Source organism: Gymnoscopelus braueri (assembly GCF_963280865.1).
Source record: "Gymnoscopelus braueri genome assembly, chromosome: 18".
NCBI classification, from domain to species: Eukaryota; Metazoa; Chordata; class Actinopteri; order Myctophiformes; family Myctophidae; genus Gymnoscopelus; species Gymnoscopelus braueri.
Genome location: NC_137618.1, coordinates 46,231,649 through 46,259,294, shown reverse-complemented (window position 1 = coordinate 46,259,294; position 27,646 = coordinate 46,231,649). Strand labels below are relative to the sequence as shown.

General features: G+C 45.3%; 1 protein-coding gene across 1 annotated transcript; it reads right to left on the bottom strand.

Annotated features, from left to right (window-relative positions):
- Nucleotides 1-1,162: 1,162 nt before the first annotated feature.
- Nucleotides 1,163-13,716, bottom strand: zeb2a (zinc finger E-box binding homeobox 2a). Its single transcript, XM_080456861.1, has 5 exons — nucleotides 13,526-13,716; nucleotides 11,166-11,274; nucleotides 8,620-10,622; nucleotides 6,861-6,963; nucleotides 1,163-3,587 (listed from the first exon to the last, which is right to left on the bottom strand). Exons 1-5 carry the CDS (start codon nucleotides 13,571-13,573, stop codon nucleotides 2,971-2,973), a joined length of 2,880 nt encoding a protein of 959 aa, XP_080312987.1. The 5' UTR covers nucleotides 13,574-13,716; the 3' UTR covers nucleotides 1,163-2,970.
- Nucleotides 13,717-27,646: the final 13,930 nt, after the last annotated feature.

Below are 27,646 nucleotides of genomic sequence, written 5' to 3'. Positions count from 1 at the left end.
TCAGAGTGCAACACCCGAGCGCAACCAAACATAAAAGGACTTGTCTTTTAGTTCTACTGGATCTCTTCTCCACTAGTCCCTCACTAACAATTTAGTCTGGTTTGTATTTGTTGACGAAATTGTTAGTGAGAGACTTTGAGTCTCTGCTGTTTGAAGAAGTGTGACAATATTAACGACAGAAAGACTGTCAGTATGGTTCATGATGTTCCTCTTATGTTACCATAGCTTTGTAGAAAAGGCCAACTACTATCATAACTTATAGTTGCTGTCGGGTGGAAACCTTGTATGTCCACAAAACCATTACTTTTGTATTATTATTTTAAAAACATTTAATTAAAAATAGTGAAAATAGCCGTTGTGATAGATGATGAAGATCGACGTGACGTATAGATCGGTTATTTTCACTACTTTTGTGCGATGATGAAGTAGAAAAAACATAGACATTTGAAACACAGAGATACAAGGTTTCTGCCTGACGTTCTATAATAAAGAGAATGCATAACAATTTATACCCATGATGCATTGGATAACATGGGACTTCAAAGGTGACATGAAAGTAATGGCATATTGAAATCCGCTACAGTCTAGTGGCCATGGCCGTCGGTAATTATGAAATAGCGATGCTCTCATTTGCTATGGATTTAGATGTGTGCGAAGTCAGTGATGAGCTTACTGAAATGCAATCTGACAGTAACATGAGAAAGCTAAAAACAGCGGCATGGGGTCAGTGTGATGGCTAGATGTCCATGATTGTTTTGACCCCCGTTAACCACTTAAAGGAGTAGTTCAAAAAGTCCAAAGAATTACGTATGTTCTATCAATTACACACGCCATGAAGCCTTAAATTCATGGAGATTTTTTTTTTTTGTCACATTCCTAAGCCAATAATTTGATGACCAGCGATGACCGGCAGAGTCTATCTGGTAGGAGACTCTCTATTGAGCAGCCACCCCAGTCATCGAATTATTGACAAAAACAAAAAAATCTAGTCATTTTACTCCTTTAAGGCCTATATATGCTACGTAGTACAACAAATAGCCAAAATAGCTGATCTACAGGCTGACAACGTGAGCAAACTTTGGAGAATGTGCCCAAAATAGGGACTCCAGGATTAACATGGTTCATGAGATAAGAGGTACAGATACTGTAGAAGGAGCAGGTACAAGAGGAATAACACGGCTTTTATTAAAATTTAATTTTGGCTACATTTATTCGAGCATGGTCATTTCCAAGAGAAATTAAAAATTCAATAATACTTCAGACAATTCAGGAATTTCATCATCAACAGTCCCTCTTCACCTCGTCAGTGGGATGAATAAAGTGGATTTTTTTTTCAACTCTCAAAAATACAGTGTTTTCACAATATCGTATCAAAAGTTCCCCAAATTTAGAATTTCCAGTAGTTGAAAGGAAATAAAACAAAAAAACAAAAAACAAAAAAAATTGAAAATGTCCAAATACCATAGACGCTCTCTATTCATAATTTGCTCCAATAGTCAATGACAGAATCCTTTTTACTAAAATATATCTATTTGTTGAGGAACTATAATACTGTACACTACAGTATGAAATAAATAAAATTAGGAAATATAAAATGAGTCACATAAATAAAATGGTAATCTTAAAATAAGAACAAAATGAAATTTATGTTGGAAAAATCAACAACAAAAAAAAACAAAAAAGTAATACTGACAAAAAAAAGGTCATGGAAAAAATACAGAGAATTGCACAAACATATGTAAACTAACAAACTGCTGTCTATCTATGCTAATACTGACATAGGTACTTCAAAAAACAAGGTGAAATATTCATTTTAATACTGGAGCCAGAGCAAAGATAACACAGGTCAAACTCTGATTTACACTGTACAAGGATGGCACTTGCAGAAACGCACAGGTGAAAAGGTTTGCATATAAGGCTTTCTCTTGAGAAAATAAAACACACAAAGGCTCGCTCGCTTTAAACAACGGAGCCCTTCATATTTCGATATTTCGCCCCTTCACTCTTCTTTCACTCTCTCCGGTCCATTTTTTCTTTTTTTTACTTTTTTAAGACTCACAATGACATATTAAAATCACACAGGTTTAAAGTTCCTTCACATAAAGAAATGGTTGTGAGGCCCAAAATTGTGTGGTTAGTTTGCCTTGCAAAAAAGAGGGTAAAAAAAAAAACCAAGGACATCACAGTAAAAGTGGGCAGACAAAATACAACACTGACGGAGTGCTACCGTGTCTTCAAGCACGGTATAAATATCCATAGGCTTTTTTTTTTTTCTCCTCCTCTCTCTCTCTCTCGCTCTTTTTTCAAAAGTGTTTTTGTAGTGATTAAGGGGGCAGAGTGCAATTTCCTGGTTTGGGGTTTGAACACAATGAAACACAGAAAGGTTAAGAAGAACATTATAGCACCACACAGCTTTTAGGCCTTAATAATACTGTACATTAAAAACAGCTTCATTTCATTTAATTATAATGATAATCATTATTACTTTTTTTTTTTTGTAACGTTTTTTTTCTTCTTTTTGCATAATGTGGATTTTTAAACAATCCCACCCAGCTTGTTCTCACGACTCTGATGTTGGCAGTCACCACATTGCATCTTGAGTCCATCTTTACAATCTTTCGAAAACAAAAAAAACAAAAACAGAACAAAAAAACCTAGAGCTCTCCGTACGATCGAGTCCTTCGGTTTTGTCTCTCTGAAACAGAGCGAGTTTCATGTTTGCTGGAAGAATGAAAAAAAGGAAATGAAACAAACCAACATGACAAATATTTGCTGAAAGCTTTGTTTTCCTCTCTCTCTCTCTCTCTCTCTCTCTCTCTCTCTCTCTCTCTCTTTCTCTATCTCTCTATCTCTCTTTCTCTCTCTCTCTCTCTCTCTTTCTCTCTTTCTATCTCTCTCTCTCTATATCTCTCTCCCTCTCTCTCTCTCTCTCTCTCTCTCTCTCTCTCCCTCAAGTGTCACTTCTTTGTCTCAGTCCGCTTCCTCCTGGTCCGATTTGCCGTCTGTTTTCCCTTCTCTTGAACTCTCGTCCATCGAGTGCGCCATATCCTTCCCCTCGTCCTCGTCCCTCGTCGAGTCCATCTGCGTGCCCAGGCTCCTGCTGTCGCCCTCTTCCTCCTCCTCCTCCTCCTCCACTCCTCCCCGGAAACCTGCCTCCCGTCTGTCTGTCACCTCCTCGTACGCCTCGTCCACTTCCCGCTCTCGCCCTCCTCTCACCCCGCCCTCCGTGCCGTCCCGAAGGATGGTGCCTCCTCCGCCCCCGCCGTCCTCCTGCTGGTCCTCCGGGTCTGAGTAGCCCATGGGCGCCAGGCCCTGCAGGTAGGCCCGCCTCATCAGCAGCTCGGTGGGCTCCAGGGGGCCCTTGTCCCGCGCCTCCCGCTCGGCCGCCTCCCGCTCCTCGGCCTCCCGCTTGCAGTAGGAGTAGCGGTGGTTCATGTGCTGCGAGTAGGAGCCCGAGTGGGAGAAGCGCTTGCCGCACTTGTCGCACTGGTAGGGCTTCTCGCCCGAGTGCAGGCGCGAGTGCTCGATGAGATGGTGCTTGTGTTTGAAGGCCTTCTTGCAGATCTGGCACTGGTGGGGTCGCTTTCCTGCGGAGACACAAAGGGGGGCGAGAGGAGGTGTTACTCCTGGTGACTCCTCACTGGAGGCACACAATTAATAGCAACACACACAGAGAGATGCTTTTCACGGTGACTCTGGTGGAGGACATTCTACGGTAACAACACACATGCGTGGGCTGGCTTGCATTTTAGTTTATGTTGTGTTGTGTGCAAAAACACTAAAGCCATGAGTTAAACACCCCATACTTAATCGTACTACTAATAGCGAAAATAGCCAATCTGGATTGGCTATTTGTGCTATTTTTATAACACTTTTGGACATTTTTCTTTTTAACATTTTGTCAATTTTGGACTACTTTTGACAATATCATTTTATTGTCAAAAAAAATTAATAGGGAAGCCAGGTTGAAAGTGGTAATTATTTTTGTATAGACTCCATGCCCATCGATGGTAAGTGGAATTTACAGGACGAGATCAGTTTGGGAAATGAATTGCGGCGGGATTGTGAACCCCACGCGTGTGTCCTGTGAAATCACACTGAATCTCGATACAAAAAAAACAAGAGTCACACTGATGACCTAAGCTTGCCATCACATGAACATCTTGGAGCTAATTTCAGCTGCTGCTTAGGTGGAAGGCCTTTGGAAACGCGAAGCCCCCATTACTTTATGTGGTCGTCTGCGACCGTAGCGGGGCTAAGCCAGAGAGATCGGATGCCACGAGCACCAGGCAAGGTGAAACTGAAGCAGTCTGGCCTTACGGACAGTGTTTTTTCATGACATCATCGACCGAATTAAAATCGACTGGGATTAGGCCTCCCTTCACACGATAGTATGACGAATGTATTTGTGGGAGGCTTTTCACACCCGTAAATGCCCCCCCTCCCCTTATACACTCAGACACAAGCTACAGTAGACACACACAATACACACATGACAGTCTCTCTCTTACACACACACACACACACACACACACACACACACACACACAGACATACACATTATACATACAGTGACGTATACACACATGCACACAACGCACACAGCCACCCGCCACCTGGATTTACTACGACTCTGCACTACCGGAAATCTATTCCATCTGAATTTCTGACAAGCAGGATGGGACTTGTCTCATGCCAAACCAATAGGCCTGTGTGTGACACCCTTTCCAAAGCGCACAGCCCACGCACACATGCACAAACGCCTTCCTACCCTGTGTGAAATGCCAATAGTCACACAAATGCAGACAACCGCGCACTGGAATGTGCGTACACACACACACACACACACCTTCCTCGCATGTGGGTGCACGCACAGGCCAAAACTGCACACTCACACACACACACGTACACAGACACACACACGCGCACGCGTACACAGGCACGCACAGACACACACTCACACACACACAAACGCACACACACACACACACACACACACACACACACACACACACACACACACACACACACACACACACACGCACACACACACACACACAGGCAATTCCTAGCCACAAATAGCCTTGGAATGCCGGCAACATCTCCCATAGTTGGCATACTTAAACTGCCCCCCGCCCTCACCCTCTCTCCCCCTCCCTGACACCCCCACCGGTGGGGCAAAAATAAATGAGACGGTGGATTCCTGGTGGAGCGTTCTCCTGCACTGTAGTGTGACACAGGGAGTGACAGGGTAGATACGAGCGAGGCATGATGCAACCTGGTGAAAGAGAGGTATAGAGGAGGCCACATCTTTTGAGGAGATTTATTTATTTAATCTTTTTTTTTTGTTAAAGAGAAAAAAAGAAGAAGACCCAGATATGTCACACAGGCAAATTAATTAATGGGATGGATGTGTCATCCCGTGCATGGACCTGGCATTCTGACGAATGCCCTGGGAGTCAATGGCGTAAACCTATCCTCACCACTTAAAAGGTATGCTAGCCTGCTGGGGTGACGCGCTTCTTGTTCCAACGTGTGCTCGCTTTTGGTGTAAAGTTCAGAGTTCGGTTTACCTGGAAAACAGCCTATTTATGTCCAGGTCATGCTTAAGCCGAAGGGGGAACACACTACACTCTCCTATCTGTATTTTCTTTCCCCCTTTCTTTGCGACATCTGTTCCCCGGTGACACTCAAAACATGCACAAACACACCGACACAGCAACAGACACACAGATGCACACAAGCATGTGTTCCCTCTCTGTCTCTCTCCTCACACACACACACACACACACACACACACACACACACACACACACACACACACACACACACACACACACACACACACACACACACACACACACACACACACACACACACACACACACACACACACACACACACACACACACACACACACACACACACACTGAGACACAGTATGAATGGAATGCCGTAGGAAATGTTGTTCATATTTGTGGTGCTGAATGTAAATGTAAATCCTTTACATACTAAAAAGTATCCCTACCCCCTGTTGAAAAGAAAGGAACATGTTAAAGGCCATGGTTTGGAATACAGATAACAAAAAGTAAGAAAGAGAAAGAAAGAAAGAAAAAAAACTGCAGTGGTGGAAAAAGTACTCAAATTATTTACTTAAGTAAAAGTACCAATACTGCAATATAGAAATACTCTGTTACAAGTAAAATACTTGAGTAAAAGTCCAAAAGTATTGGCATCAGAATGTACTTAAAGTACCAAAAGTAAAAGTACTAAAATATTTGAAAATAGCAGATTTACAAGCTCACAACGCGTCGCGATGCGACGCGTTGTGAGCTTGTAGATCGGCTATTTTCAAATAGCCTACTTATAAAATAGGGCTAAAGTGGTTAATGTATGTTTCATAATATCATCATTTATATCTGAAAAGTAACTAGTAACTAAAGTTTTCAAATAATTGTAGTGGTGAAAATGTCAATATTTGCCTCTGTGAGATGTAGTGGAGTAAAAGTATTGGAAATGGGAAATACTCAAGTAAAGTACAAATACCTCAAAATTAGTACAGTACTTAAGTAAATAGTTACTTTCCACCACTGTAAAACTGTAAGAACTACAAGAGGCGGGGGGGGGTTGCTAAGTGACAAAAAAAAAGAAAGAAAAAATGGAAAAAGTGAAGAGGGGGGAAAAAAGATTGCTCCGAAGACATAAAAAATATGAGGAAGAGGAGAAGGGCATAAAAGCATAGGGGGGGTGGGGTAAAAAAGAAGTGTCCAAATGTTATATACCTGTGTGCTCATATTTGTGTCTTAGGAGGGAACTGGTCTTCTGGAATGTTTTGTCGCACAAGTCACACGCGTACATACCACTTTCTGTCTTCTTAATCTTCTTCCGCGAGAGGAGCGAGTCGGCGTCTGTCAGGTCCTCCAGGCCTGACAGATAGTCTGCGGTGCCGTCCAGTAGTTCCCCCTGCGTGGGACAAGAAGATGTGTCAAAAGCAGTGGTGTAAAGTAACTAAGTACATTTACTCAAGTAGCCTACTGTACTTGAGTACAATTTTGAGGTATTTTTAACTTTACTGGAGTATTTCCAGTTTTCAGTACTTTTACTTCTACTCCACTACATCTCAGAGGCAAATGCTGTGCTCTTACTCCACTACAATAATTTGAAAACTTTAGTTACTAGTTACTTCGTAGATATAAATTATAAAACATACATTTACCACTTTAGCCCTATTTTATACATACTGGCTATTTGAAAATAGCCGATCTAAAATGTTTGAAAATACTAAAATGCTCACAACGCTGTGAGCTTGTAGATCTGCTATTTTCTCTGCTATTTTTCTCTGCTATATTTTTTAAAAACGTTTACTGCAGTATTGATACTTTTGCTTAAGTAAAACATTTGAGTACTTTTTCCACCACCGGTCACCTCCACACTTATTCCTATAGGGCTGCGACCAGCCATTATTTTTTATTACCGATACATTTTTTTGATGAATGGAATAATCAAGTAAATATATATATCATTTATTTTATTTATCAAATATCAAATCGATTTTTATAATCAAAAATAAATTAGTCTGTTTACCCACCTAAGATATACTGTATTTCATATTTCATGGTATAACGGTGTAGTGCTTTTTTTTTTTTTTTTTTAAAGCCAATCTACGCCCAGCAAGCACAATGACGTCATGATGACGTTATGATGACGCCCGGTCATCACCCCGGTGACGTTCAGGACTAGGCCAGATCACAGCCCATATGGGGATGATCTTTTCGTCATTTACAGGACGTCATCACCGGGACATCACATGGACATTTGGACAGCAATTTTGGGTGATGAGAAATGTGTTTAGATGACGTCCTGGAAGTGACGTTTTTGTGGTCAGGATAAATTTTGGTTGAAATCAGTTGATATTCTGGGCCAGATCTGACTTGTCTTGGTTTGACTTGATCTAGCCCCAATCGAGACGTCACTGATTGGTCCGGGTCCTGACTGTGCTTGCTGGGACAAGCTCACAATGCATTGTGATGCAACGTGTTGTAAGCTTGTCCATCCAATTCTGGTATTTTGGACTTTTTGCCTATAATGAAATGCCCCCAATAAATGTAAAGAAAAAAGAAAGAAAAAAAACAACACATTTTAAAATGTTCCTCCAAAATCGACTATTTTATACAATTGATTAAATCGATGAGTTTGATTAACTGTTGCGCCCCTACACCTTCTGCCTCCACCCCTCCTCCTCCTCCTCCTCCTCCTCCTCCTCTACCTTCACCATGCACCTCTATGATCCCTAGTCTGGACAGAGCTTAGCGGGCCCCACCTGGGTAAGTCCCCTTGAGCCAGAAGAAGACAGGGTAACATATGGGACATCTTAAATTCTTGTGTTGTGGAGTTTCGCTGTGATTATATTTACATAATACACAGCCACAGTGTAAACACGGCTAATTGAATTATCTCGAGACAAAACAGTCATCTTTTAAATCCTCGAACCGTCGAGAAGAGAATATTTGTTTTTCATGGTAGTAGAAAAACTGAAAGACGTACAAAAAATATATTTGTGGAATGAAAACACATTGCTTGTAAATGCAGACGTGATTGATTGCACATTGAGTGCCTCACCTGGAAACCTGGTTTCCGTTGGTACTTTCTCCTCTGTTGCATTTCGGCGAACGTGGCTGCCCCGGTGGCGTAAGTATAGGCCATGTGCGGCAGGAAGCTCATCGGGTCCAGGCCCGGGTAGGCCCTGAGGCCTCCGATGCTGGCCTGGGCTGACATGAACGCCTGTGGAGGGAAGGCCCCGTGGGGCGGCAGGGACGTGTACATGTGACCGCCGGTGAAGGGGTTGATCCCGAAAATGGGACTGGTGCTCTTCTCGTGCAGCTGATGGTGGTGGCCACTGTTTCCTCCGGTGTGGCTGTCAGAGCTGAGGAACTCCTTCTTGATGTTGACCAGGGCCAGCGGCCCGTTCCCCTGTTCCCTCATCGGAGCCTCCCCGTTGCGCTCGACCATGTAACCGTTGTGTCTGGGCCGCTTCTCTCCCACGGAGATGCCCTTGCTGTGTGACATGTGTTTTGGCAGGGACAGGTCCAACGGGCTGTCCCCATGGGCATCCTCAGACGCTAGGCTGTTTGGAGTGTAAGAGCTACTCTGGGAGTTTTTCGAAGAAGTAGAGGAGAGGTTGAGGGGCGATGGAGTGCTGCTCCTCAAGTGGTCCATGGGGTCTAGTGGTTTGTCCCCTGTCTGCCTGTTGGCTGTAAACTGGTTGGCCTTTGAAAGTCTGTGGGAGACGTCGCCGTTGGCAGAGCCTCCGTGTAAATCTGTGGCAGAGATTGACATGGCCTGCTGATGTGCCAAAGACATGGGTGACCGGTTCAGGCCGTGGCTGATGTCATGGCCACTGCGGTCATGCGGCGGTGACCTTTTCCTCAGATTGTTTCCATGGTAGTTTTGGTTCTTCCACTGGGAAAACCACTCCTTGACAAACTCTTGAGGGAGGCCCACAGCAATGGAAATCTTCAGGAGCTCCTCTGAGTTGGGCTCGGTGTTCATGGCAAAGTAGGCCTTGAGCACCGAGACGTGGTCCTTGAAGGGGTTGATGGGGCTGGAGGAGCCCCTCTCTGACAGAGCGTTAGAGAGCAGCGTGACCTGCTGCTCTGAAGGCATCGCCCCCCTGCGGCCGGTAGAACTACTCTCTGTGGGCTGCAGGACCGCCTTGATCTCCTCGTTCATCTTACACAGGTAGCGCTCGTGTTGGTGCAGCGGGATGGGCCCATTGAAACTCTCCTTGCAGTACTGGCAAGAGAAGGGCAAGAACTGGGGCTGTCCGTCGTGGGACTTATCCTCGCCGCCGAAATCAACAGAGTGGTTCGGCTTCTCTTTCTTAATGTCCATTTGCCTCTTGTGGTCGTCGATCAGGCTCCTCGCTTCGTTGACCTTCTCCAGCGTGTAGTCGATGATGCTCTTGGTGGGGCTGCCGTGGCTGACCACCTGGAAGCCGGCCCGCGGGGAGGAGAGAGCCAGCTTCTGCTCCTCCATCTGGGCTCCTAGTTCCTTCATATAGGCCCTGAGCTTAGAGATCTCCTCTGGGTTCCCGTCCATCTTCTGCCTGCAGACCGTGTTGTCCACGATCTGGAGGACCTTCTGCACTTCGCTCAGATTGTTCCCCAGAGAGCCTGGGTAGCCGAGCAAGGGGAGGTCCAGCCCCATGCCTCCCAGGTGCTGCAGGGGGCTTTGGGAGGAGCTGTGGATTCCGTGGGGGCTTCCCCCGCGCCCGGCTCCGTTCATGTAAGCCCCTGGTCCCCCGAAGCCGTGCTGAGACGCCATCAGTAGCCGGTAGTCGTTGAAGTCCATCGGCTCCGCTTTGATGTCGAGGTGGCTCTGTTGGTCTTGCGCGCCCATCGGCCGCCCGTTCTCCAGTTTGTGGCGGAGCTGGGCCAGAGCCGGGCTACCGGGGGAGGAGGTGGTGGAGTTGGGGGAGGAGCCAGGCTTGGCACTGTTTCCGTTGCGCACTCGTCCGTTGACGGCGATCAGGCCGATGCATTTCTTGCTGCTGATGTGGGAACTGTAGGACCCAGAGTGGGAGAATCGCTTCTTACAGTTGGAGCACTCGTATGGCTTCTCACCTGAAAACACAAAATATACATCGTTATACTCGAGCTTTTTGTAAATAAAATGTGTGTGCTGAGATGGTGCTTTGTTTGCGTTGTGAATCACTGTACCATGTCAATATAGTAATAACATTAAATAACATCAATTATACCAGAACTATTTGGTATAAATTCTATATAATGAAACAGGATTCGTTCATTACTACGAGAGGAAAAAGCAAGTAAAAAGCTAAAAGGACAGAGACAAAATTGTGTATAGTTAATTGGAGCGTAAGGAACCTTATGAGAGCACAAGAGCCAATCATCATGTGTGAACATTTCTATTTCTATTCAGTTTCCATTCAGCTCTCAGCTTGATGAGCTATGGCTCCATCCATATGGCTGAATTAGTCAGTTACGAAACAAGGTCTAGTGAGCTATTCTAAAATGGAATGAGTCATTTACAGACAGAGGCCAAAAAGGAACACTATCAATTTTACTGTGCACGCGGTCCAGTCATTTGAATACATTCCGAAACGGGGACAAAGGCTGTCCCAGTCCCTGTTTAATAATACCCACCACTGTGAATGCGGAGATGTTCCTTCAGGTGATGCTTGTATTTGAAAGCTTTTCCACACTCGGTGCACTTGAACTTGCGGTTGCCGGCACCCTCGTTCAGTAGCTGAGGCTGTGAAAGAAGAAAACATTTGCAAAAATGAATAAATAAATACATATACAGGAGTTTTTCATATCAGCACCACCCGATCAAGAAAGAGTAGGAGTTTCTTAACAGACAGTGGTGGAGATTACAAGGTATTCACAGTGAAAAGAATATAATGAGTTACATTTACATGTATATTGTATAATTCAGCCCCAGTACCATTACGCACAAAAGGCCCCCAAAATATGAGCTTTGATTTCGCATCTAAATTCCGTAATCTAACTGATCAAAGCAACCCATTCATCGTGGCATTCTGAAAAAAACGCGTGGGTTGACTTTGTTCAAAGGTAACACTTTAGTGTAGGTGCCTTTCCCCCATTTGCATTTCAAATAAGTAGAGATAAACAAACAAACAAAAAAGAAAAAACACATTGAAAAGGGCAACACAATCCCCCAAGCAAATGTGAAAAAAGTTTAGAGTGGGAGGTGTTCACATCGAGTGGTTAAACAAACAAACAAATCAAAAAATCCCTTCTTTGCTTATTTAGCATGTGTTGAATGATATGCATGCGAGCTAGAAATAGGAATATGGATTTATTTTGATAAAAATGTGTAGGTCAAAAATCATCCAGGGAAAAGTAAGAAAGAAAAAAAAAACTGATAACCAGATAAGCAGAGACTCATTTCTTCTCAGCATACAGGGTCATAATAAAACATGCTGGAAGACAATTCTGTCTGAATTCACAGAAAATCTGTGTGCCTCTCAGCTAGGGTCCTTGCACTGAAGCCTGAGTTATGCTTTTCTGCGTACGGCTGTGTCGCGTATTTTCGTCGCGCGCGACGTCGCCATTCGCACAACGGAGCATAAATTAGGCACACGGCATAGTCACATGACCTCGAGCTCGGTCTTCCTTTAACTATTTAACTAGGAGGAAGTACACAAATAAACAAGCACTTAGAGTCATTTGGGGATTATGATACTCCAGATCGCTGAGGGGAAAAGACCATCTGCTCCTGTTTAAGGCAGCGAGAAGGAGAGGAAAGGGGGGGGTGGGGGGTGGGGGGTCAGGTGAAGGGGGGCGAAGGGGGGGGGGCTAAAGCAACTTACTGCTTCTGTTACGGTGAGCTCAGGCAAATTTGAGGTCCGAAGCTGACAGGCTTAACTCAGGAAATCTCATTATAATCACAGTATAATTGGAAAATTGAATGATTCACTGCTTATTTACATGGTCTAATATGAGTTTTGGACGGGGAAGGGCAGGAAAGAGGCAAACACCGGTCCATTTTGGACTGCATCGAAGAATAAAAGGCTATTTCTTTAGCTTGTACTCCCACACCTAAAGTCTGAAATATTGAGATTTGTGTAAAAAAAAGGGGGTTTTCCTCCTCTGCAGGAAAAAAAAAAGAAATGAAAGTTTTAAAATTATAGGAAATGGCCTATATATCTAGCACTATCTTTATTAGTGCTAGTCTCTAATCAAATCTGTTCCACTTCCAGTTCCAGCAACAGCTGATGTAGAAAGTCAGATGGCCCGGGGAAGTCAATATGCTTGCACATCCCACGCATGCTTCACTGTAGGCGGAAGCTGGGGGGAGAACAACATAATGCAGCTGCTAACAAGCAGTACAGGGTCTTACTTTCCTTTTCCTTTTTTTCCTCTTCTTTAACCACTCAAGCCGTATATACTTCATTGTATGACAGAAAGCCGATCTGCAAGCTCGCAGTGTCGCAATGCGACGCGTTGTGAGCTTGTGGGTTGGCTATTTTCATTCATGTAAAAAAAATTATAATATATATATTTTTTTATCGTTGACATTTTTGGAACCTTTTTGTCCAAAAATGGGGGCGCCATGTGCTTAAGAAAAACAAGAGAACAAGGAGCATGAAACTAAAGTTGTTACAACAGGAGAAAATGACAGCTACGGGGGAATGAATCCAATCATTAACTCGGGGGAGAATAATGCAATTCCGCACAAGCAGCACCACGAAGCCATGAGGAAACCATTAAAGACACCCTAATTAGAAATTATTTTCTTTTAATAAAAGAAAAAAAGGGAGAAAAATGAAGAAAGGGGCAGTGTGTTGGAAACGGTGCGTGTCGCAACCCGGCGGTGTGAAAGGACTGATTAAAAAAGAAAAAAGAAAAAAGAAAAAAGAAAGAAAAAAACACACCGATCAAATGGAGGAGAAAAGTAAGAGCGGATTAAGAAGAGGGAGAAAGAAAGAAAGAAAGAAACAGAATATCATCATCCCCGCGGTCGTATATACTACTCATACCTGATCTCTCCCTGGCTTGTGCGTGGCCATATGGCGCTCCAGCTGCATGCGGTGGGGGAAGGTCTCGGAGCACAGGGGGCACGGGACGGCGCTCCCCTCCTCGTGCTTCTCGTGGCGGTACTTGATGTGCTCCTTGAGCGACGTCAGACGCTTGTAGCCCCGGTCGCAGTAGGGGCAGGTCAGGAGCTGGGCGAAATCATCCGGAGGAGTGCCAGGTGGCAGGTCTGTTGTGCACAGGGGGGGGGGGGGGGGGTGGGGGAGAGACCAGAGGCCTGCAGGGTCAGCGGGGTCGGGCTAATGGAGCCCTAATGGGCAGCGAGCCCGCGGTCTGTCTGCGGTAGTGTAACACGGGAAGAAGAAGAAGTGCCCCGTGCCATTTGTGTCTGTGTGTCTGTGCATGGCCCTGCCCCCCCCTCCCACAGGGTTCACTTTTCCCCCTTCAGGCGATAATAAACAGAAATATACCCCGCATGCATGAGAACTAGGAAACGCAAAGTGTATTAGCTAGCAGGAATAATGAGCGGTGAAAAAATCTATTTCCTGTGTTGAATGTGAGGTAGAACTAAGCATGCTTATTGCGGACAGAATTAAGGGGGGCCGGGAGGGCCGCGCGGGGCACGATAAGATGAAGTGCACAATAAGATGGAGTGTATTTGCACAGATGCACAGAGGGCTGGGCTTTTTTTGGTGAGAAACACACGTCAGTGGCTGTGCATTTTGTGAATTTGCAACACCTCGTGAATTCTCCGTTTAAGCCACTTCTTTTATAATGTACTGTGCTCTGTGATATTTGCCTTCTTGGTAGGTGTTCTGGTATGTGTCAACTTTAACCCAGTGGGCTGGCTCCAGATCCAGTAAAATGGTAGGACAATGTCGTAATGCTAATTGGTCTAGGACGGTCGGGGAGCATCGCTGGGCCCATATGGGCCATGTGTCAATGGGTGAAATGTCACGGAAATTTTCCTGTGCATGAGTCAAAGTGCTGCCTGGTGATTTCAGCCTAAAAGGGTGATTTAGACCAGTGGTTCTCAAACTCTTTCACATCAAGGACCCCCAAAATGATTTGACCGCGGACCCCCATCTCAAAAATATTTTGTTCCAGGGAAGCAAAGATTTGAGTTACAGATGTTCGCTTTAAAGAAATATATATTCAAAGGTTTGCACGAATTGTCGCGATTTTTAAAAAATAGCAGATCTACAAGCTCATAGCGCGGCACTCGGTGCCGCGCTGTGAGCTTGTAGATCTGCTATTTTTGAATAGCCAAAGTATAAAAGGTTAAAGTGGTTAAAATTATTGTTATGCTATATTAACACATTTTGCTGGGGACCCCCTGGAACCCCCCCAAGGACCCCTGGGGGTCCACGGACCCCACTCTGAGAACCAATGATTTAGACCACCACAATGTTCTCTGCAACATTCTAATGCTTAAATGTATTCTCTGTATGCGCACAAACATTAGCACACCTACAAGCTCACAAAGCATATAGTGAGCTTGTAGGCATGCTATTTTCAGCACGAGACATCGCCGTACGACTATATAGGCTATATAAACCAGGTTTTTAATTTATTTTGAGTCTTTTGGTCTGAACTGTTAGGCGTTTACCATTTTCGTCTTGACCACTGGCCTCCGGCGTGCCCAACCGCGTCACCTCCTCCGGGGCTTCTGGGTAAATGATGGCCGTGTCTCCGCGCTGCAGGTACTCGGCGATGCTGGCGGAGTGGCCCTCGCTCTCGTCCAGCTTGCGCTTTAAGAAGTATTCGTCCAGCTCCGACGCACCTTCGCGTCCCTTGACTGGAAACAGACAGGAAACAGGGGGGAAATGTCAGAGGCCGATAAGTTAAGTCCCCCTAGGCCACCACCCCACCCCACCACCCACCCACCCCGACCCCACCCGACTTGAAGGACGTTAACATGGTCCGCAGAAAAACAGATCTGGTCTAATTGTGATGCAGACCACAGAGGAAACCATTAGGGAGCTACTTAGCGAGGGTGTATACATTCAAGTTAACCATTAACGATATTCTGTAATGGTTTTCTACAAAGAAAAATAACATAATAGATAAGAGATAATTCCACTATTAAGTGATGCACCGCTGTTAAGTGAACCATCTTGAGGTTTGGGGGGGAGAGAGGAGGGAAAAAAAGGCCTTTTAACATTTCACTTAAATATTTCTTCAGTGTAGCTGCAATTTGATTAAGACACAATTAGATTGCCTGGATTCGTCAATTTCGCAGGGGATTTTTCTTGACATTTCTCAAACACTAAATGTGATTAGAAATCAGATAGGAGTTAACGAGGAGACATCACAAACATACTGTATCACGTACCGAACTGCGTAATCTGCTGAAGATATTACGGCCGTGTCAATTCCATTTTATTGTACACTTGCATGCAGACTTTACACTTTACAGTCCTAACGTCACTGTCTTGAGTAGTTAGAACCCTCTGAAAGTTTAGCTTCTAAGATGCTCCGCTAGACTGCACTGCAGACATTATGTTATGAGACGGGCAAACGGACAATTTATTGTGTCATTGTAAACCAATTTGAAAGTACATGAACCAAACAAATAAGATTTGGGTCAAAACTCAATTTCATGGCGAAATGCTATTTGCGCTGCACTCCTGCTCAACTTACAAATGTTTCCTTTCGCTCACTTTGATTCAGTAAAAATCCTGAGCGTTAATTTGACTCTCAGAGCGCAACAATGGACTCTTCTTACAGGGTCCATTTTGTCACTCTCACAGACTTAAACACTTTAAACCCTGGCGTCCCTATTTTGGGCATGTCATTATAGTCAAAATAGCAGATCTACAAGCTCACATTTTTTTAAATAGGGCTTAAGACCACCTTAGAGTGACCTGTACTGTATGTCAAATCTGAACCATTATTGGACTAGCTAAGTTGATGTAATTATGTATAGCAACGGATAAGTGTGAGTAAGGATGTCTGTCTGTTTGTATGTCTGTTTTGTATGTGTATTGTGCTGGTTTGTTTTCTTGTTTTCTCTGTTTATTTGTGTTAGTTTTTTTGCTGTAGTGTCCGTGCTCAAGGTAAAGAAAGATTCAATAAAACATAAATAATTATTTGAATAAGAAAAATAAAACAGGGCTTAAGTAATTAACACTCAGTATATTGCAGTGCGGGAGTTGCCTTATCTCACATGGCACCCTGACCGTGTGCGAGTTAGAGTTTCCTGTTACGTAAATCACCTGAATGACTTGCATCAGTAGCTTGGCGAGTAATCCCAGCTCGCTATTTCATACTGCTGCTGGTCTGCTGCATATCTACAAGCTCACCACGCATTGTGAGCTTGAAGATATGCAATTTTTTACTATCATTCATATTTTGGGAAAATGTAATTTGTACTTTTGAATACTTAAGTATTTTTTAAAAGCAAATACTGCAGTACTTTAATTTAAAAGTATAAATTTGACAGAGCAACCAATTCGAGTGGAGTAATATTAAGTGCTGCGGTTGAGTACTTTGTCCGCCGCAACTACCAGGGGATGGGAGTAGTGTGGTGTTGGGGGCTTACCTGTACCGTTTCCCACTGCGTGAAGAGATCCTTCAGGCCCCAAAGGTTCATACTCGTCCTTCCTTTCATCTGTGAAGGAGCAGAGAGAGGGGAGAGAGAGGGGAGAATTTAATCAACACTCCAAACCGGGCCTAATTCCTGCGTTACGCTCGCTCGAACACTATTCTGTCGGAAATAGCAGACCTACAAACTCACAATGAGTTCCGGCACGATGCTATAGGCTACTGTGAGCTTGTAGATCTGCTACTTCCGGCGCGCGACACAGGGCGTGCGCAGCTATAGGTAGGCCTATAAATCAGAGGGCTTAACGAGGGGTTTCTTTCGATAAATTGACCGTATGACCGCAGCGCAACACTCCAGGCTAAGTCAATTGGAATGCCGCGGTGGGCCGCGCGGACAATTCATGCTAACAAGCACTTCTTTCCCTCATAATGTGGAGGTATTTTCCACATAATGAGGGATAGGCAGGCCAACGGGGTGTACATATACTGTGCCTATTGTGTTTATTCCTCCTGGGCCTCCTCATGTGACTCCTCAACAGGAGTCACAAGTATCATAAGCTTCCCCTTCAAAGGAGGGATATACAAACCCCCCCCACCACCACCAACACCACCCTCACCAATAGAGGGGTGTGTGTGTGTGTGTGTGTGTGTGTGTGTGTGTGTGTGTGTGTGTGTGTGTGTGTGTGTGTGTGTGTGTGTGTGTGTGTGTGTGTGTGTGTGTGTGTGTGTGTGTGTGTGTGTGTGTGTGTGTGTGTGTGTGTGAGGCGGTGATGGGGTGGAGAGTGTTGTGTTCCCTCCTCTCACCTCCTGGTTGCAGCAGGTCACTTTTCAAAACTTCCTTCCTCATAAGCAGAGTCTTAAACAGGAACCGCCTGCGTGTGTGTGTGTGTGTGTGTGTGTGTGTGTGTGTGTGTGTGTGTGTGTGTGTGTGTGTGTGTGTGTGTGTGTGTGTGTGTGTGTGTGTGTGTGTGTGTGTGTGTGTGTGTGCGTGCGCGTGTGCGCGTGTGTGTGTGCGTGTGTGTGTGTGTGTGTGTGTGTTTTCTCAGCTTTAATAGTCCTTTCATGACTCAGACAAGTCACAAGATATTATCCTAAACATACTGAGGTCAGATGCTATCATTATGAGTGAAGGACAAGGATAATTTACACATTTTATGAAACCCTGTATAAGCAAAATAACAGCCAAGGTTCAACCAAACACACACACACACACACACACACACACACACACACACACACACACACACACACACACCGTGTGTGTGTGTGTGTGTGTGTGTGTGTGTGTGTGTGTGTGTGTGTGTACAGTTGAGCAGTATTTTCTTTCATGTCAATGTCAATTTTTTTTTTTCATGTCAATTTTCCAAGTTACAATAAAATAAATACATAAAATAGCCGATCTACAAGCTATAAATCGGCTATTTTCAAATAGCCAAAGAATACAATTGAATTAAAGTGTTTGAACTGATTTTGATGCTATATGAACTACTTTTGCTGACCCCACTTTCAGAAACACTGCAGAAGAGTAGGATAGAAGGAATGAGAGAAAGGAGAAAATGAAAGAAAGAAATTGAAAAAAAAAAAGAGAAAAAAATAATTTTCCGGTGACTACACGCTCTGTCCAGTTATTGCTATTCTTTGTACTTTGTGATTGACATAGTGACGTAATATTAGAACAATAAAACTAAAAAACTAAACAACTTACATTTTATTTTACCTTAAACATCACACCTAAAAAATATAAGCAGCTTGACAAAGCTAGAAAATAGCTGTTTTAGAAAATAACAATTTAAAACAAATGATTTGGTATACAGTGCAACCATTTGTACAGTAGGCCTATACCATCTTAGCCACTGAATCTGTAATGTACTGTAAAGTTGGATTGGGGTTTATAACATGAAGGAGTATGAAGTAGCTTAATGATGAAAGTTTAGGCATAAGAACAATAGCTGTCCACACTTAAGACACAGATTTAAAAGTGTGTTCCTTTGAAAGCAAAATATAAAAAAGAATGAATGACACCCTGGGCTTAAACTGCTGCTATTACCTCACAGGAGTTGTCGCTCACAGTCTACCGCACAGATAAAATAAAATGGTGGCACACTAAACGCCTCACGCCAATGAAAGAAACATGTGGCTTCTCCTCTCTGATGGAAAACACTGGGAGGAGAATCGATGCCAGACACTTTACAATTAGTGCCATTCTCCAACATGGGGGCTTTTTGTGGGTTACTTGTCTCAGAGCGGCGAAACAACGGGACAAAAGCATGTGAGTCACGCCCTGCACCGCTGTCGTAGAATCTACACACTGTACTCAAGTGTCAGTCTATTTTCAGTCAACCCCTCCTTCACGCACACACAGCACTTACACTGTTGTACAGTACAGTACATGGCATATAAAATGGAGGCTCATTGTGTTTTTCAGTCTCTCTCTCTCTTTTTGTTTCTTTCCTCGAGAGACACAAGATGGAGGTGGACGGTGAAATGAGCATTTCAGTTCTGTTTGTGGTTCTCCTGTTTCGACCTTTTATGCATTCTCGGTGTGAGTCAATCTGCCACACTCCAAGCACCGCTTCTGCTTTTCAATACCTTGCTATAGCTCTACTCCCCACCTCTGCTGCTCACAGTAGGCCTACATGTGTGTGTGTGGTGTTCAAAAATAAAAATGGCCTGAGCTTGCGGCTGAACTCTCTGGCTGGAGTATTTTGATTCATGTGTCTCAGACAAATGGTTACAGCTCTGCTCCTGCTCTCTCAACCAAGAGGTGATTTTCTTTGCAAATCAAAGTGTTGTTTGTACTGGCAAACAGCAGCAAGTAGCCTATAGTTGCCATCGGGGCCTATTTTCTTTTTTAGTCATAAATGAATCAAGTCGGCTTCAAATGTGCAGATTTCATATTTTCCTTCGATGTTTAAGGTTGAACACTCCAACGGTTCAAATCACATTAGAAAAGACCTAGATACTAAATTGCTAGTTTAGCAAACTAACTGTAGCAGATGTGCTAATCTGGCATTGATTTCTTTTACAGCTTCTCTATGATCATTATCATGATCATAGAGAAACGCTCTCCACGCTCCTGACATTAATGCTCTTTTCATTTACATTTTGAGCTTTGGCCTGCGTTCAATTTTCAAAACTCTGCAGTATTTCCCCAGCTCAGCGGCGCGTGCGCGCACTGCGCTAGGTCATTAGCGGAGACGGATTGGTGATGCCGATCCGTTTTTTAAACCGGGTGTCTCGCATGAGTTCTTGCTGCAGTCTGTATCTGTCAAGCAGCCCCAGAATGGTGGGCCTATTATGCATGTAAATGGCCATCATAAAGCTCCAAATTTCATTTAGGGCCGTTAATGAGTCCTGCAAGGGCCCGGCTCCCCCCTTAACGATCCCGTTTGGTTCCTAATTAAAAGTATTTGTCTTTGTGGCCCCGGTGACACTGGTTGTCCTGTCACTGATGCAGATGAGTGCAGGAAGAAGGAGGGGGAGGTAAAAATGGAGAAGTCTGAAGAGGCCGGCTGACAGGCTTGAAGAAGGGGAACTTGTCCATCATTGATATAGGTCTGTTCCATTTATAGGGTGTTGAGCTAAGGTCTGCCCCGGCCTCTCGGTTCAGCTCCAGTCTTAACTCCTGTCTCAACTCCAATTACAAGGAATTTTAGAACAGGTTGTTCAAACAATACGGCTGCATGGAGCCAGTAACAAGGGTCCGTTAAAAAAATACGAAGCCGCCTTCGTATTGTTGTTTCACAAATCAAAATGAAATATTTTTTGACATATTGTGCTCTGCCGCCGAGGCTTTGTTCTGCAATACTACGGCTCTGTTCTTCCAAACATACCAGGGGGAAAAAAATAACAAGGATACAGTTGAGTGTTTACAGTTTACTGGCTTTCACACAGACAGGATAATGAAAGAAGAAAAAAAGAAGGCAAATAAATGAGAGGGAGAACTGCAGAAGAGGCTGGAGAGACAGAAGGGTGTTAAGAGTGGTAGTGTGATGAATACGTGTGAGAGAGAGGTTGGTGGGCTCGGGTTAGCAACAACATGGCACCAGCCTGTGAGAGCAAACTGCTGATTTTGGCCCTACAGCTCCTCTATATGGAGACATTTCATTGAAACAAACATTAAGAAGAAGTTATCTTCATTAGAGCCAGGCCCATGTATCATGTCGTTATTTGAGTATTTCTTTTACTATAATTAAATACTATAATGGTATCGCCAATTATGCAGCCAATGTCTTCCGATTTTAACCACGTTCACTGTCATTATAGCAGAACATTTTCTACATTTTCCAAAATATTTGTGGATCAGCTATTTTTGAACATTTGTGAATAATTGTAATTTAATATTTAATATCAACTTTAATCAATACTTTTTAACAAAATATTGGTCAAAACATCGGTAATCGATGGTCTAGGTCTAGGACTCTCTAAAATCGGGATCGGCATCACACCCAAAAATCGGACGTCACTCTAATTCAAACAAACATGAAGTTATCTTCATGCCCAAGTGAGATGATAGATATTAGATAAACACAGTGAGAATGGGTTTCTTTCTTGCGTGGCTCAAACAATGGCAGCGTGAAGTCAGCTATCTAACATGCTCACGTAATCAGAAGCGCTATATAACTAATGCCTGACATAATACTCGGTCGTGCGCCGGTGCTGTGCCAAAACAGCAGATCTACAAGCCCACAAGGTGGCGTGCGTCCAAATCTTTTTGGTACGTGTCACTGGTGCACAACAGCTAAATATAAATCAGGCTTGCTGTGACATCACTGTCTGCTTGCTCTGCAGGGTCATCGCACTCAATGATGTGTCTATAACACAATACATGAAATACACATCTGAGAGATGATAAGGGCCTTATAAAAGAAACGTGAGTGAGTACTGTCGTATCTCAAAAGTCATCACACTTCCATTGTGACCTTCTTAACCCCATAAAACCAGGAAAGCATCTGTGTCATTTTAGATTTTAGCGTTGTCTATTCAAAAATAGCAGATCTACAAGCTACATGATCATCTGCTATTTTTTTTTTTAATCTTGAAAGTGTTTTGAAATTATATTTATTTTTAACACAAATCTTCTCTTCTGGGGGTGTCCCAGGCACAAAACATGCACATAAACACACGCACAAACACACGTACAAACACACAGTGTCACAGTGAAATGTGACCGCCATCGCTCACCAGTGCCGTTCAGGTGTCCGAGGTCGTCGTCGTCCAGACGCCAGGCGTGGTGGTTCTGTCGGCCGTCCCCCCCTCTACCCCCCTCCGCCGTCGCCCCCTCCTGGCCGCCGCGCTGGTAGGACAGCAGGGCGTGCCCGACGCGGGGCGAGGCCTCCAGGGCGGGCACACCGGCGGCGGCAGGGCTCCCCGCTCCCCCCATCATCATCTCCTCCTCCTCCCCGACTCCTCCTCCGTTGGCGAGGAGGCCGTTCTCCTCCGAGAGCAGCGGCCTGTCATCCTCGTCCGTCTCCGAGCCTGTCTCCACCACATTCTCATAGTTCAGCACTGCAAAGACACAAACAAAAGCCGGGCCTGTTAGGGTTTCAAAAACAACATCCGCCCATATAGACTCTAGTGGCACCAGCCCGAAAAGTAAGAAGGAGGCGAAAGTCACATTCCTTGGTTGAGAGGTTGGGGAACTTTTTTTTTTCTCTCTCTTTTTTTTTTTTTGTTCATGCAGCCCAGACACCCTGGGGAGCATGGCTGAAATGGAAGGCCTTGTAAATATTACATCTCTGAACTTGATAACATAAACTCGACTCATGGCTGCATGGGCCTGAATCCGGTGTGTGTGTGGGGTGGGGGGTGGTGGGTGGGGTGCAGTGTGTGAGGCACGCATTGGTAGGCTAAACCATGAAATGCCCGCGCTTGCGGTGTGTGGCAGAGTTGCCCCCTGATAAAGGTGCATGAGAAAACCAGGAAAACGTTTGAAAGAAGAAAGAGGGAGGGTGGAAGGAATAACAAGAGGAGAAAAAGGGAAAGTAAAGAGCCATGACATCATGGGAACTAGACGCAGGAAAGAGGGCCCTGAGGGTGGGAAAAAAAAAGAGAACAATTTTCAGGTTCATTTTGAGTTCTGTGTATGCCTAATAAAGCAATATTTCGACAAGCTCTCATGCGCCTTATCTCGAGAGGCCACTGCCAACTCCGAGAGTGAGTGGGAAGTGGCTAAAGTGAGGCATTTGCTTGTCGATTGCCTGGGTTTTTCTTTTTTTCTCCTCTTCATTGGAGGAGGGATATTATTTAGTTCCCCTTGACAATTTCCAACCATAAACCTTTACATCCTAACGACATACCAGCTCTGCACAGGTTCCCAGGGAAAACCAATACGAAATACAGCTATTCTGTGTGTGTGTGTGTGTGTGTGTGTGTGTGTGTGTGTGTGTGTGTGTGTGTGTGTGTGTGTGTGTGTGTGTGTGTGTGTGTGTGTGTGTGTGTGTGTGTGTGTGTGTGTGTGCGTGCGTGCGTGCGTGCGTGCGTGCGTGCGTGCGTGTGTGTGTGTGTGTGTGTGTGTGTGTGTCTGCTCGAGTGTGTGTGTGCGTGCATGTGTGTGTGTGTGTGCGCGCGCGTGTGTGTGTGTGTGTGTGTCTGCTCGAGTGTGTGAGTACGTGCATGTGTGTGTGTGTGTGTGTGTGTGTGCGCGCGCGTGTGTTTTTTTCCTCTCTTCCCCTTTGGGTACATGGAGATTAGGCTGTGCATATCTGTTCATAATATGATCTTTGTCTGACTGTATGGTTCGGGCACTTGCCTCCCGGACAACTGCGCAACAGGTGCAAATTAAAAAGGGGAGCCACGGTGGGCTGGGCCGAAATCTGCTGACCTGGGCTGAATACCAAGAGCAGCGAAGGGGGGGGGGGGGGGGGGGGGGGGTGGAGGGCGTGGGACAAAACCCCTCTTTAATAAGAGGTGTGACCACAAGGATTTAGGGGGAGTTCAGACAGGGTAATGCCCTCTCAGATCAAAAAAAAGAGAGAGAGAGAGCGAGAGAATGAAGGACGGCAAAGAAAGACGGCTGAAAAGTGAGACGTGAATGCTCGTTGTGTGGTCTCTAGGTATACGTTGGATATAATATGATCTCACTCAACGTCTTAACCCCCTCGCTCTCACAGTCCTCTCCCCCATTTAGCCAGCCCCTCCGCCCCCCTCCACCCCCCCCCCCCCCTCCGTCCCCACCCCCAGGCTTCGCAACAATAGTGGTTTTGCCTTTTCGCTGAAAGAATTTCTGACCCCGCTCTAACACACGGAGGAGAGAGAGTGAGGAGGACTTTGGAAGAAGGCTGTGTGTGTGTGTGTGTGTGTGTGTGTGTGTGTGTGTGTGTGTGTGTGTGTGTGTGTGTGTGTGTGTGTGTGTGTGTGTGTGTGTGTGTGTGTGTGTGTGTGTGTGTGTGTGTTTGTGTGTGCAAAGATGAAGATAAGTTTGCATAATTTCTACTTTCAACCCCCAAAAAAAGTGAGAGAGAGAGAAAGAAAAAAGAAAGAAAGTTGTTCTCGCTCACTCTCACTGTGTGTGTTTAAAGACGAATAAAGGAGGGGAAAAAAAACCACACAAGTATGTGGAGGGTAATTGTATAAGAAAACATTTCTCCCAGTATACTTTAAAAAAAAATCACAACAGTGAAAGTCACGTCATCTATTTATAGCGCGGCCAAGCTGTCGAAGAGAAATGTTTGTGGAAGACTACGCCACCTTTGTTTAGCACTTTACGTATGTTGCTCTAGATACTTGGCCCTGTGTGTTGTGTTGTATGTGTGTGTCGGGTTCTGTTTTGCATCTGTGCTGCGGTGGGCAGGAGGCGGCGGACAGAGAAAAGCCAGTGACCTCCCCAAACAAAAGCAATTCATCCCAGTGTTTGCCTGTCCAGGTCACATGGGCTTGGCAGTGTGGCAGATGTCACCGAGGGCAGAACAGCCGGCTGGGGATACACTCCACCGACGTGTTTTCTGAAAGAAGGGGCTGATCATTTTATCCCCCCCGAAAATTGCGTAACTCATACGCGCGCACCACCTGTGCAGTCTCTTGTTCCTAGTCTTTTTTTTTTTAAATAAACTTTCTAGTTTTTTTTTTTTTTTCAGGTTTGTTTCGTGACAGTATACCAAGCATAGAAGTAGAGAGAGAGAAAAAAAGAAAAAAAAGGAAAAAAGAGAAACTTTAGCTGTGGCATCCCGGAGAGCACAGCTTTGTTCCTGTGACATTTGATGGAGCGCTATACCCTTCCGCTGCCGTCTTTGCCGCACCTCCATTGTGTGCCTGAGCGCCGCCGTTCCGACCTGCTAATCTCCCAGAGGTCCATTGTCTGAGCCCGTCACCTCTTCCACCGATCGATCCTTTGTGCTCATTCATGGAGCCCGGAGACAAAGCAGTGACAACACTCACCCACACACACCCACCCACCACACCACCACCCCTTATACCCCTCACCGTACGACCACCTCTCCACTCACTCTCTGCTGCCTGCCCACCCCCCCCCACCCACCTCTCTTTCTCTCTCTCACACACATGCACACGCACACACACACACACACACACACACACACACACACACACACACACACACACACACACACACACACACACACACACACACACACACACACACACACACACACACACGCACACACAACACTCTCTCTCTCTTCACTTTCGCCCTCCCTCTTTCCTCTCTCTATCCCCCCCTCTCTCTCTTTCCCACTCTCTTCTCTCCTCCTCTGCAAAGGCGTTTCCACAAAGACACATTAATCTTTACCCTCCCTCCGCTGAGCCTTAGGTTTCGTCATCTTCTCTCCCCTGTTATAGTTTTTTTTTTACCCCAGTCAGATAGTGCTGGAAGAAGAATGGCCTCTTTTATGCAAACAAATGCCTCCAGCTGTTTCAGGGAATGACTTTATGCCTCCAGCCCGCAGCAGCTAGCTACGAGTTCCGGGCAGGTGGCCGTGAGAAGGTATGTTACATCCATCAGGGCTGAACAACACTGGGCTGCTGTGTGTGAACGGGCTTTTTTTTTTCTCCTTCTCTTCCTTCGCGAGGCGTAGAGCCTCGAGTGCAGGTGGCAGCTAGCGGAGCACAGGGAGAGGAAACCTTCCTCTCTAAGGGCACCTCCGGTGTCTCTCTCTCTCTCCCTCTCTCTCTCTCTCTAGCTCTCTCTCTATCTCTCTCTTTCTCTCTCTCTCTAAAGGATGAGGTTGAATGCAGCGAGGGGTCGATTAACAGCAACCAATGACCATTCCTCGTTCTCACAACAGGCCACTTTACGTTTAAGTAAATCAATAGTGGAGGTATGGGAGTGTGGAGCTTTTTTCTCCTGCCAACAATAACCAATTGGGATGGCTCAAATTTCAGATGGATCAGATTCTTCCTTCTTATATCAGCCAAACAGATGTATTATTTATAATGTATTTTTTTTCTTCATAAAACTATGACAAATCTCACCGGTTCACACCGACAAGCCAGTACATCCGTACGTACAGTGACCTTTAAGCAAAGCACATAGACACATTTTCTGTAACTAGCGGCCAGCGTTTTGATCACTCGATCATGCCCCCCCGGAGAGACGTGTAAACACCAACTGACAGGTGCATACCATACCTGCCACGTATCATATGTTGTGCTCCAAATACGGCCAAAGCAGCCGCCTTCAGAATGCAGCCCAGTGACTCCAGGCTCCTCGGTCAGTCAGTCGGCGGTCTGAAGAGTCCACACCACACCTGACCTAACCACCCCCCCCACCCCCCTCTGCCCTGCCACCCCCCCTAACCCCACCACCGGGGGCACATCTTACGTCCTCCATTTTAAAACAGTCCCTCAGAAGAGTCCATCAGATAAAAAAAAACAGTCCGTGATGTGCTTCCTGAGGGGGAGATGATGACCGGCCAGCCCAGACCACTAAACCATCATCTCTCTCTTTCTTTCTTTTTTCACGTATCCATCTTCTCTTCTCTCTTTCTCTGTGCTGCGCCCGTGGAAAAAGCTCCATATCCACTACCACACACACACACACACACACATACACAGGAGCGCGTTTGATGTGATAATAGCGTTTGCAGCGTTTTTGCAGGTGAATCCGCTGCGTCCAAACGCTCGTCTTGTCTGTCCGCTGCTAGGTAGTAAATGAGAGACGAGGTGCATGGCAAGAAAAGAAGGGGGAAAAAAAACCTGCCTCACTCTACCTACCTCTCCCGCCCTCTCTCTCTCTCGCTCTCTCTCTCTTTTCTCTCTCACTTTGCGGTGCGGATCACCTGAGCGAACAACTGCCGGGGGGGAGGGGAGGGGGAAGGGGGAAGGGGGGGTGGGAGAGAGGAGGAGGAGGAGGGGGGGCGAGTAGGTGAGACAGACGTTGCCGTGGAAATGAGGTCGCTGCCTAGTGGCTACGAGCTGAAAGTGATCCAGGCATTCATTATCAAAGGATGAGCGCACACCGCAGACCCAACACACACACACACACACACACACACACACACACACACACACACACACACACACACACACACACACACACACACACACACACACACACACACACACACACCCACACACACACACACACACACACACACACACACACACACACACACACACACACA